General features: G+C 40.0%; 1 protein-coding gene across 2 annotated transcripts in view; it reads right to left on the bottom strand.

Moving 5' to 3' along the window:
- The window catches only part of pak1 (p21 protein (Cdc42/Rac)-activated kinase 1), a 63,977-nt gene that overhangs the window by 3,714 nt on the left and 47,003 nt on the right, over window positions 1–13,260 (bottom strand). For both annotated transcript variants that reach the window (XM_066684598.1, XM_066684599.1), the window contains 11 exons: window positions 12,888–13,035; window positions 12,510–12,547; window positions 11,566–11,679; window positions 6,704–6,896; window positions 5,219–5,282; window positions 4,995–5,043; window positions 4,783–4,895; window positions 3,957–4,074; window positions 3,106–3,205; window positions 1,317–1,513; window positions 886–1,023 (listed from right to left, as the gene is read on the bottom strand). In XM_066684598.1, the coding sequence (XP_066540695.1) occupies window positions 886–1,023; window positions 1,317–1,513; window positions 3,106–3,205; window positions 3,957–4,074; window positions 4,783–4,895; window positions 4,995–5,043; window positions 5,219–5,282; window positions 6,704–6,896; window positions 11,566–11,679; window positions 12,510–12,547; window positions 12,888–13,035 (1,272 nt within the window). The remainder of the gene's footprint in view (window positions 1–885; window positions 1,024–1,316; window positions 1,514–3,105; window positions 3,206–3,956; window positions 4,075–4,782; window positions 4,896–4,994; window positions 5,044–5,218; window positions 5,283–6,703; window positions 6,897–11,565; window positions 11,680–12,509; window positions 12,548–12,887; window positions 13,036–13,260) is intronic.

The raw sequence follows: 13,260 nt of genomic DNA, 5'->3' as shown, positions 1-13,260 counted from the left end.
GAGAACTAAGCCATTATGAGGAACACATGCTGATGAAACTTGAGCATCACATCGTGTGTGACGGGATTCAAAGACATTAGTCCTCCACCTTACAGCCTAGACCAGGGGTCGGCAACCCGCGGCTCTTTGATCCCTCTGATGCGGCTCAGCTTTTGAAAATAATTAATGAGTATTTAATTAAAATGTATTTTATTTTAGTTCGTTCATTTTCAAAATGTAATTCTATGAAGATTATGGCGCTCTTGTAACATCTAAAATATTTTAATATTTAAAATATTTTGTCGCTCTTAATACACGTCACAACTTCCAACGTGCGACACCCGTCAGTGTGCGGTTTCTGGAACTTTCTGACAGCTGGCTGCACGGCGCCAGTGAAATAATGACGGCACGCAGAGAGAGGACAGCGTTTTTGTTTGCTGCCAGTGAATAATTTAAGTTCGGCGTTTTTTCCCCATTACTACAAGGACTCAAATAGACATTGAGTATTTTACTTAACCGTCAACACAACGTCTTTTTTTCGGAGTTAATAATGTTTTATTGCATGCAGAAATGTTATTTTATTTTCTCTGCAGTCGTTCATTGATTTCATAAATGTAACACAGTGTAGTTTGTTTATACACAGCACAAAGGCAAAAAAAAAACCCTGTTATGCGCAGTGTTATTTCATTTAGAATTTCAAAAGGGTTTTGTGGCTCCCAGTGTTGTCTTTACTGTGTGAAACGGGTCCAAATGGCTCTTTGAGTGGTAAAGGTTGCCGACCCCTGGTCTAGACTTAGCCCAGTGATTTTTACCTGCTCACAAATTTGAAGAAATATCTCTATAGAAAGTGATATACACACACTCGAATGCTCTTCTATAGCTCTATAGACACACACACACACACACCTCTAGAAGCTCTTTGGCAGAGCCTCTTTTCTCTACGTCCATCTCCAGACAGCGGTTGAGGAAATCTCGGAAAACAGACGAGAGTTTCTCAGGATTCTGCAACTCCGGAGTTCCATTAGTGGCTATGAGATAAAGAGCCTATAAAAACAAGAAATAACAGTTGCCATGAATTTTTAAATGTTTATTTCCACTCAGTTTTATACTAAATAAAGCACATTTTACCGGAATATTTCCACTAAACATTTTTTGATAAAATCCAAACGATATCATCCAATTACTATACATATTTTTATTGTCCTCAGAGTGAGTTTCAGAAATGAGGTTTTGTTACATCTTACAATATACAATAAACATGTAAACACAAGGAAAACCAAGAAAGTCCCAGCAATTACTGTTGTACATGTACAGAGGTATACAGAGCTGTGTGTTACCCTCAGAGGATTCTCGTTGAGATACGGAGGCTCTCCCTCGATCATCTCTATAGCCATGATGCCCAGGGACCAGATGTCCACTTTAGGGCCATAAGCCTTGCGGGTGACCACCTCCGGGGCCATCCAGTAAGGAGTGCCCACCATAGTGCTGCGCTTACTCTGCTCTGGAGTGATCTGAGCGCAGAAACCAAAATCAGCTACAAAAAAAAGAACACACACACAGTGATTACAGACTTCGAATAACTTTCTTAAAAATAAAACACTGTTAGATTAGATACTTTATTTTGTCACTATGCTGTGTCCAAGTCGAGGCATAAATCACTGGGATGAAAGTCCCATGAGAGCCTGGTAACTTTAGTGGAGATTTTAGGATTAGTTTCAGTTTTGGCATCACGTCATGGCCACTTTTTTTTGGGGGGGGGGATCTGTCATTTGTTCTTTTGCGAGTGGCGAGTCATAAGATTTGAAGTCATGAGACATTAGATTAGATATCTGTGTGGAAAGTAAATAAGAAAATGGTATGCAACTCGTTTTATAAGTCTGAGACTCAAGTCATGACTGTTTCTTTGTGACTAATCTTAAAAATACTGTTTCAGCTTCGCCATGGCGTTGATATGTAAAGATAAATACTATTATATTAAAGTACATACTGATAAACACAAAAGTAAACCTATAAACTGGAAGCCATAGCACTTCTATTTACTCAAACATACAAGCCATCTCCCATGGTACTTGGAAACTAGCTGAAATGTGTTTTTCAAAATTGTAGTCTGGGCCTATACTGCAATGTGTGTGGTAGTTTACCAAAGCAAAACATCTTAAACCTCAGCCCACAATGCATCGGTCTTTCAGCCAAATGTGACTCCAGCTCCCTCTAGTGGTAAAAGCTGATATTGTTAAATACAAACTGAGGCGAAAGACACATTTCTTGAAAAACTAGAAAATATCCCAGAAAGACATTGAAATCATCAGTCATCAACCTGAGCTTCATCTATCATTTCTTCTAAACATAGTAATGTAAAATTATATAATGGTTTCATTTCAAAAGGCAAGACTCTCATATCTAAAAGGCTAAGAAACGTACAAGTGAACAATGTTAAATTGGTAACAGATAGGGTGACCAGATGTCCTCTTTTACCCGGACATGTCCTCTTTTTTAGACTTAAAAAAATGTCCGGCCGGAATTTCACAAACGTCCGGGATTTTGTTTTTCTAGAGCTTACATAGAACTTCGAGAAGTTTCGTTCACAAACTAGTCCCGCCCTCCCCTACTCCGATTGGTTCGCTTGAGTGAGAAGGGGGCGTGGTGAAGTAGCCTAAAATCTTCTGATTGGACGGTCTGACTGTAGAGCTACGGCTATTGGTCGATAACTTTCTCTGTAAACATTTAATTGGTCAGTCTGCACGTCAGTAGTCCTTGTTTACGTCAGGCAAAGCTCATGTACCCACCCTCATCTCGAGCAGCTATGCCGAAACGTAAATGTAAGTACTTGGATGAATTAAAAAAGAAATTCCCATGTTTTGTGTAGCAAATAAAGGTGTAAAATTCAGTGAAATTCCCCCAGCAGTGTCTCTTTCACCTATTGCTGTGTGATTACCGCCTTTCATGCCCTCAGTGTTGTGAAACTGTAAAAAAAAAAACCTGATTGTCTGAAACCGCTTATCCAGTTCAGGGTTGCGGTGGGTCCGGAGCCTACCCAGAATCACTGGGCACAAGGCAGGAGTTCCTTTTTTAGAAGTTTAATAAACAATATATGTAAAAGTATAGATATGTAGAGAATGAACTCACTGAGTTTGACAGAGCCGTCCATGCCCAGCAGGATGTTGTCACTTTTGATGTCTCTGTGAATCACCTGGTTGGAGTGGAGGAACTCCAGAGCCTGCAGACACTACACACAGGAGATAAAAACATCTTAGAGACATCACAAAGAAACGCCTGGGGGAATATCAGGCAAGAATAAGCATCACTAGGAAAAGAGCTAAGTAAATACACTAAGAAAAAAAAATGAATGCATTATTACTATTATTATTATTATTTAAAATAAATACCCAAATTCTCCAGTCTCTTATGTGTATTATTTTCAAATAGTCTATTTGTAAGGTTTGTGTGTTTTGACATGCTAGAACCTAGCCCCCTTTTTTGTAATATTTATTAAAAACCTCTCTTATTGCCTTAGTTACTGTGCCTTTAATACTGATATATGTAAACGAGCTCTATTCTGATAGGTCGGTACTGTCCAGACCTGTCTGAAACACTCCTTATTAACTTGAGTGTGAGAGGGGAGGGCTAAACTACTGTAGACCACAAAGGTGGATTTGTGACATCACAGAATCAGTAAGTTCAAATCTGTTTTTGCAGCTCACTTTCCATTTACGGACTGGGGAGTTAATGGTGCGTATTGAAAAAGTTGTTTATTAGGTTTTCAGAATAAAGCTGTTAGTATTTATGGTTCTTTTAGTTTACGGTTGCCTCCCTAAAGATGCTCAATGATGTGGTAAGCAAACCGCTCGGGATACAAAGGATTACATCCTTGAGAAATGAATAGGAAACTTTAAAGTAAGTGTGGTGACAATTAAAACATTCTAGAGGGAAAACGAGAAGAAACGCCAACCTTTCAACTTCAGAGAGTCTGCTCTTACCTCTCGACACACAGCGGCGATCTGAGCTTCGTCCATACACGTCTCTGTCACCACATCGGTCAGAGAGCCTCCGGCCAGATACTCCATCACCACCCACAGCTCGTCACCCACCAGATAACTACAGAAACCAGACAACACCACGTCAACCCACCATGGTAGTGAGGAGGCAACAAAGAGAAGCTATGGCAACCAGGCAGCAGCGAGCTGGGACGGTCCATTAGCACATTGGTACTGTGACGGAGCAGGTAACTATAGAAACAGAGAAAGCCCACCATCCACTCCTGCTGCTCCCTTTTACAGCCTGAGAGATGGAGGGTTACCATGGAAACAGCACAAGCTCCACTGGACAGTCTGAAACTCTGAGTGAATTCAGAAAAGCCCTAAACAATAGGCAAGAAGAAAGTAATCTCTCCCACAGAATACCACAGTGGTCAAAACAAAATATACTTCATCCCCAAATGTCAGAAGGTAAAATAACTAATGTAACATTCGATTCAAAGTATTTTTACGTAGGTTTCTCCCAAATATAGTTAATTCAAATGCTAATTCCACTCATGTACAAGGTCTCCCTCAATCAAACAGTGAATACAATCAAGCTCAGAGAAAAAGGGAGGCTGAAGCCCAGCTGCTTGCCCACTGCATCTTGCTATAATTTAATCCTCAACTGTGATACTCTCATTCAAATGTTATAAAATTACACTTCAAGCACATTCAGTTATGGCTAAATCAATGAGCAGCAACCAAACAAAAGCAAAGGCGAACGTTTTTTTGAATTACATCAGAAAATGAAGCTGGAGGTGCCAGTGTCCACCTGTGGTGACCTCACCTGTCCAGATAATTTACAATGTTGGGATTTTTGTTTTCCCTCATGACCAAAATCTCGTTGATAATCAGCTCCTTCTTAGGCTGCTGCTGCAGGTTCATCTGTTTAATGGCCACCTGAGAAATAGCATGAGAACGGAGACATTTGAACACTCTCTTGAAAAACTCAAGGAGATATCTACAGCTCTTTAGGCCTCTCTCACTCCGGGTCTTTACCTCTTGTCCTGTGGCGATGTCTATTGCTGTGTAAACTGTTCCAGACGCGCTGATATCGAGAATAAAAAAAAGAAATGTTTTATTTAAAACACATCAAAAAAAAAAAAAACAGCACTTTTGTATTCACTGACATTGATAAATTGAAAAAACCTAATCTTTTCAGTGATTCTATTATTTGGAATTTGGAAAGACACACTGCAACGACAATCTGAGACATGACTCACCCCTGTCCGATCTTCTCAAAGCGCGTGTACTTCTTTTTAGGATCTCCCACGCTCACTATACTCCCTACACATGGAGGAAAAGAGTATACAGCTCTCAGTCAGGATTAAGAACATATAAACGAGACCAGAATAATGCAGGAATGAGACAGAACAAGGTACAATGCAGATATATAGTGTATAAGAAAGATAAAAGCCCTGTATATGGCAGGAGTAAACTGGTTAGACAGTGGGAGAGAACGCATTGTAAGAAACAGAGACTGAACTCTCAGGGTCAGAATGACAACCGTCTTTTAAAAAAAGACCACAAGCCCACTATTCTCCCAAATACACTGGTCACATACTGAAGAAATTATATGTAATCTTCATTTTCAGAATACAGACAATGAGATGCAGAACAGTCAGATTCTTACATGCTGTAGAATTTCTCTCAAACTGGAGAAAGAGACAGGGTTCAAACAGTCATGCATAAGAGTAGAGAGAGAGAGTGAGATAGGAAAAACAAAAAAAGCAAACATCTTGGTAAAGGGCCAGAAAAGACAAAAGCTATGGACAGAACAATGTTTACGATGTCCAAGGGTCTTTTCACAGACTGCTGTTAGTTCAGTGGAAAAATCAGGCAGCCCCTGCCAAGTAAACAATTTATGAGGCCTGGCTGAAGAAGGGAAGGAGAGACAGTGAAGGACTGATTTATTTTAAAGCAGATTCCCTTTCTTACCAGTAGAGGGCGACCTGAGTACATCTGGAGCATGAGTGTTTAAAATAAATTCTCATAAAAAAAACATCCTCATCATTAAACTTACTCATCCAGGAAGAGTTACTCATTAAAAACCTACTACTTGTAGTGGGAGAGAACAGTAATTAAAAACTGATGTGGGACTTTCCACCGTAAACAGACGCCATGTTGAGAGTTACAAGCTTTCCCAGTCATTTTTAAATTTGTGACCATTCATTTATAATGTCTCTGATTATATGGAATAGGTAACAGGTGAAAACAAACATAAGAGAATTAAACAGATTAAATCATTACAGAGTTAAAACTGCAAATGGAGAGTGTATCCAGGTTAAAAAATTATTTAGGATGTTGTTGACAGGCATTACTGTTAGCTATTGTTAGCTAGTTAGCTAGTGAACTATATTCATTTTTTCAGACAACCGTGTGGGATAGTGTCACAAGTCACATAAATTCTATTACAAATTACTTAACACTTTCACACATTCAACGTTATGCTTAATGTTAATGTCATGGTAACTGAGTAGCCTTAGCAACCATTGCTAGTTGGCTACATTAGCCTTGTAGCTCCAGTGTAAAACTAATGAAACAAATTTCAGACATCAAACATGTCTTTGCCAAGTGATAATTGCAAAAAAAGTGGTTCATTCAGGGACAACCAAGCTAACAGACTTCCATTTGATTAAAAAAAAAATAATGGTTGCTACTTATTTTGTAGCTTTTGACTGTTTCAAGGAGGATTGATCTGATCTTACGTAGTTTCTCCAGTATCTCCTCATCAGACATCTTTTTCTTGCGGTTTTTGTCAGTGCTGCGGGAGGCCGAGCTGGAGGGCACGGGGGCAGGGCTGCTGCCCTCGGCTGGAGGGGCAGGCGGGGAGATGGGGGATGTAGCCACATCTTTAGTGGGGGTTTGAGGCAGCGGCTCAATTACTGAACGAGTGTATATCTGAAAGAGAGAGAGAGAGAGATTGCTTATACTATTTTTTGTCGTTATTGTTTCTTATTGTATTGTGTTAGCAAAACTGTTCTCAGCTACTTTACATCTTGAATCTTGCAAGAGACAAAAAAGGGGGAGGGGGAAATACAGAGAAAAAAAGAGAGAGACAGACAGACAGACAGACAGAGAGAGAGAGAGAGGGAGGGATCTCTAATGAAATACAGCACATTACGTATTTCTCAGCATGCTCAGACAGTCATGGATGAAGGCCCCCACAGAATCACAAGGCATTCTGGGAAAAAGCTGATTCACAACACTTAAAAAGACCACACTACACTCCCCCCACAGACAGCCCAGCCAAGATTACAGCTCTGTGATAATCTGCATTGTTCTAAAACATACAGCCTGCTTTTAGACTCTTCAATAGTTTAACCATTAGAACGATCATTCTCTAGGATTCTGTTCAGAACCTTTGTTTTAAACACTGTCAGAAAAGTTGTCAGTGTGGTGGTGGCTTTGGGTGTCACTGTGGGGGTACCATCAAGGGTACACGTTCAGTGCCTTTACTTAGGGAACATAATTGTTCCATATTCTATAATTTTGGAAGATTTTTAAGTTGTGTTGATTGAATTCACCCAGTTTCATCTCCACGACATGTTCTTTCATTTTACACAGTTCTGTAATTAAAACTTACAAATAATCATCTCACCTTCTGGAGAAGAGAATGTAATGTACCTTTGCACAACTGGACTTTAACGCCACTGTTTTACCTTTAAAGGTACATTTATACACTCGGGTTTGGCTTTAGATTTAAATGTTAAAGAAATAAAAAACACTAGAAATCTGAGAGACAGAAGTTGAATCCTGACTTTCACCCTACTCCCTACATAGTGCACTACACATGTACACATTAAACTACACCTTATACAGATTTCATGACCTACACAAGCGCACAGAACCAGCTGGGATAGGGAACTGGTGCTTTGTGCTGATGTCTGTTTAGCTTTTGTTGTTCTGCTCAGTGCTGGAACGACTGAAATCTGATTTATCAAATAACAATAAATGTAATCTTGTCTCAGACCATTTTAAGAAATGAGAGCTAACTGGCTGCTATTGGGCTTGTAAAGAGGGGAGAGGGAAGGCTATTCAACCCACCCAGAGAGAGTGAGGCATCACTGAGAATCAAACCAACTACCTCCTGATTACAGAGTCAGTTTGCCACTCAGGAGCCTTTAATTTCACAGTTAATATTTGATGGGATAAGGGCTCGGAAAAAAAGTGACAAGCTGCTGTAATAATGATAACAGCGTTAAATTACTGCACAAAATGCTATGTAGCATAGATTAAGTAATGTATTGCTTGTTAACTACAATAAATAATTGTGAGCTACGTTTAAGTACCAAGATTTAGTAAAAATGTATTTGTGCCTTAAAACTTCATATCTCCTACCACTTTGTATCTCCATAGGGGTCATTTAGAGAAGGATCTATCCATAAAAAGATCATTTTCAGTGTTTTCTCTGACTAAGGTGTTTATTGTACATATTGTTTATAGATTGAGATTGAGTTTAAATTCATTCGTTCATTCATTATCTGTAACCCTTATCCAGTTCAGGGTCGCGGTGGGTCCAGAGCCTACCTGGAATCATTGGGCGCAAGGCAGGAATACACCCTTGAGGGGGCAACACAGACACACATTCACTCACACACTCACACTTTCGAGTCGCCAATCCACCTACCAACGTGTGTTTTTGGACTGTGGGAGGAAACTGGAGCACCAGGAGGAAACCCACACAGACACAGAGAGAACACACCAACTCCTCACAGACAGTCACCCGGAGGAAACCCACGCAGACACAGAGAGAACACACCACACTCCTCACAGACAGTCACCCGGAGGAAACCCACGCAGACACAGAGAGAACACACCACACTCCTCACTGACAGTCACCTGGAGCTGTGTGACGGTGACACTACCTGCTGCGCCACCGTGCCGCCCTTGAGTTTAAATGGGTTTGTTAAAAATAATACGACTAAATCAGGCCATGTGTGTCAGTTCTGCAGGTTAGAAAAGTTTATCACTAAAATCTTTTCACTCAAAAATCCATGAAAACACACACACACTCCTGTATTCTGCATTGAAGGGTGGATTCTACAAGTGATTTTCAGGAGCCAGTCTTACTGTAATCTCGGAACAAAGGCCTATTCTATGTGTGTGTGTGTGTGTGTGTGTGTGTGTTTGAAGCAGGAGAGAAGAGCAACAACTTCTACTCATTAAAGCCAGAGCTTACATACACCCCACAGTCGGATGCCTTTAATCTGGTAGAGAGAGAGAGAGACAGAGAGAGAGAGAGAGAGAGAGGTCGCTATCTAAAGGGGGCATAGCTGACAGACACTTTAACATTTATGAGCTCCAGGAAGATAAAAATAAAACCTGCAGCTGAAAAGAAAAAAAAATGAATCACACTAAGAACATACACACAATCCAATCTTCAAACTCATGATTCCTGCAATTACATGCTTATGAAATCAGATTTTTCTTGAGACTCATGTGGAAACCATTGTTGTTTTGCAACAGATAAAACTCACATTTTTAAAAAAAGCCAGAGATCACTAATTCTGCTCTCAGGTCTGTAATTTACTGACACAACTAAAAATCACAGTTCCATTTGGACTCACATCCCCTGCTCAACAGCTACAATCAAGGCCCTTTATCAACTGTTACAAGGCCTTTACTGCCTTGGTTAGTTGTGCCTGGAACCTTATGACTGCCATCTGCAATGTAATTTACAGGGAGTTGCTTAGCTCTATGCAGCAGTTTTCAGAAGTAACAGCCCGACATGGACCAAGAATATCTCCTGGTACAACTTTAGAATAAGACTAGTGTTATTTCAAAGTAGAACCCTTTTCTCATTATTATATACAAACCCAATTTCCAAAAAGTCGGGACATTTTGTAAAATGCAATAAAAATCAGAATCTGCTATGTGTTAATTACCTTTATTAAGCTAAACTGAAAATAACTAATAAAATGATTTCCAAAAGATTTAAATGATTTCACAGAACTCCAAAAGCTCGTAATGACACTGTATAATTATTTGGGAACTGAGGATATCAATACTTTTGCAAGTGGAATTTTTGTGCATAATAAAATTCAGGAGACACCCTAGTGGCACCCATGACTGCCGTTGCCTTCACATCGTCGTGTTGCACCAGTCAAACACTCAGACTGTGTCTACAAAGCCATGTTGTGGTTGTACATACAGAACTTGCCCTGCCATTATATTGCTGAAATAACCATGGACTTCCCAGGAAAAGATGTTGTCTTGATGGCCGCATATCGTTGCTGTCCAAAGAAAAACATGCACCTTCATTTTTATCTAATTTTAGATGACTACATACATGAATACAACAGCTGTCCTTCACTATGCGTAACATTTTGAATTCACCTACAAAAAGAAAAATTACATGGAATAAAATTGTTGTACTTAAAATTCCATTGAAATAAAATTTTTTTTGCTTTTCTTGTAATATTAATATTTTTGGAGATACATATTTTTCATTCGTCAGCAACGACATGTCGATACGAGTTCTTCCAAAATTCCCAAATTTTTTACTCTTATCCTATGTCTAATAAACTATTTATTTACACTCTGTCCCATATTTTAACAAAATAAAATTCTATTCATCAGTGAAATCAGTAGAAACATAATATCTCAGCAGATATCATCCATCTCATGTGTTGTGACGGAGGTTTAGAGTCAGGTTTAATGAGGCTCAACCCTTTCCTCTCTGGTATCAGAGCTGTCAGCTGTGTGATGGATCAGACCACACCTGTGAGGAAACACAGTTCCACTCACATTCTTTAATCACACACTGTCTACAGGAGCTCCCTGCTCCCACAATCCTCAGCCACATCAAAGGAAACACACAGGGTTTCTCCCTGCTCCCCCAATAACCCCCCAGACACTCAGATCTCTTACACACAGTCTGAGCCTTACAGTCTGGTATTAGTAACTTCATGGGGGTTATCCACTGAATTGTGTATATGAGCAAATATAAATATTAACCTTTACTTCAGATAAAAAAAACTGGTCCGTTTTAGCTAAGAAATTTATACAGATTTTTATAAGGACTTGTTACATTTTGAGCATAATATTCTTATGCATGAAATACAAGCTGTACATGTGCACGAGTGCACACACACACACACACACACACACACACACACACACACACTCACACTCACACTCACACTTACTTTGAAAGCCTAGTAAGCTTTCAGTCTGAACACACACGAATCTGCACCTCAATTACAGCTTTAGCTCCGAGGCACAACACACACACACACACACACACTCAGGGATTTCATTACAAACCCAACCCACAGATACCTGAGCTACATGAAGGGAAAGGGGAGAGTGGGATAGGGAGGGGAAGAGGAAAAGGAACACACACACACAAAGAGCAGGAGATAAGGAGTGATTACAAAAAGAAGAATTAAGATGAGTTGGGTTGGGATGGTCACTGTTCTGATCCTCACTGTAATGGGCTGGATGATGTACTCTGAAGCGTCACATCAGCGCATATCATACAAACCAGCACAGTGCTTCCTCCAAGAAGTACTTGACAAAAGAAAAACACTGAAACCCATATCTTCGGTGTGTGAAAGACACTCACAGATTTGGTGTGTTCTGGCCGAGGGGCGATCACAGGAGGAGGAGCTGCTTCATCCTCATCCTCATCCTCAGAGACTGTGGCTACGGCAGGTGTCTCGGACACGGCCTTGGAGTTCTGAGAGGGGCAGAGCAAAGCGGACAGAAAATGAGGCTGAGCTACACAGCCACATGCTAGTGAGCACACAGCATGCTAATGGCTAGCATTGTGGCTAACGATGTCCAGCTCCAGGTGTGGGTTCGCACCTCTAAAAAACTAGAGTATCTGGACATCCTGACTACAGTTCTGAAACAGAAAACACTGCGTCTATATGGTTTACATTTAATATAAACACAAACACAGACCAAGTTCAGAAACAGATTTCTTCCTGCAGAGAGTTTTATGCTAAAGCTTAGCATTTTAAAGCTTAGCAAGTTTCTCTACACAGTCAAAGACAAAAGATGCTGATTCATAGTGCAGCAAGAGAGAGAGAGAGAAAGAGAAAATATGGGGATATATATTGTCACTCTCCATTAAAAACACGTATCTCCATTTTTGTCGATTTTTAGTTTACTACATATGTTAAACACAGCAGCTTTCCTTCACACAATGTGAAAATGGACCAATAGAAATACTTAAAAATGACTTGGAATCAAGTCTTTTTACACTCTCTTCTTTAAGATTTTTTCCTTCTCCTGTAAAGTTACTATTTTGGGAGATACGTACATGTTTTTCTTTAGACAGCGACAATATGTTGAGCTCATATCTGTTTCACACACACACTCATCCCTTACACCCTCCTAACACTTCACACACTAGAGCCTCATCCTCCATTTCTAATATCTCTCTCCTTCACGCTGACCCTGTCAGTCCATCATTCTCGCTTCCCTCTCTCTCCCTCTCTCCCTCTCTCTCTCTCTCTCTCTCATATCATCTGCCGCTGCTGGACGCTGGTGACAAAGACTTACCACAGCGTTAGAGGAGCTGTAACTGTCCAGACTTTTATCTGTAAAAACACACACATTAAAAGAGCAAAGTCACAACATGAACAGAACCATAAAATCCCTATTTTATGGCACAAGGGACCATGCATTCTTATATAGAACACTGAGCCCCAGGAGCGTCATGTTCGAGGAAATCTAAGTAAGAAAAAGAAAAGTATGATCTGAATAAAACTAATCATCTGGATGCAGCCCTCTTAGTGAACTGAACGTGAGCCTCACTAAATAGCACAATACCAACGAGGGATTAGGGAGCCTGAGTCATGCTGAAATAAGTGAATATAAAATAACCTTGAACCTATGAGTGTATTTAATGTTACAGTCCATGTTCAATGAAGTTCTGACCTGTGAAGCTCATGTATTTCTGGCTGTTGGATGTCTCTTTAGAGTCGTAAAACTTGAGCACATCCAGAACGGCCTGCGGATTCTTTTTCTGCTCCAGTTTAGTAATGTTTGAAGTCTGGAGCAAGCGAGCCCACTGCTCTGGCATACCCTATACACACACACACACACACACACACACACACACACACACACACACACACACACACACACACACACACACACAATAAGGGAATAAATCTCTTTAAACACATGTATACAAAGCTCTGTTTATCAATATTACATACTTAAAAGTCATTATTAAGGAAAATAAAAACCCTCTAATGCCTTGAAGGTGTCTTAGATGGAAATTTACAACTTCACCCTCATTTCAAGG

This window comes from Hoplias malabaricus, chromosome 11, assembly GCF_029633855.1.
Source record: "Hoplias malabaricus isolate fHopMal1 chromosome 11, fHopMal1.hap1, whole genome shotgun sequence".
In the NCBI taxonomy this organism is placed as follows: Eukaryota; Metazoa; Chordata; class Actinopteri; order Characiformes; family Erythrinidae; genus Hoplias; species Hoplias malabaricus.
Note: the sequence above shows the minus strand (reverse complement) of the source record. Positions and strands in the feature narration are given on the sequence as shown.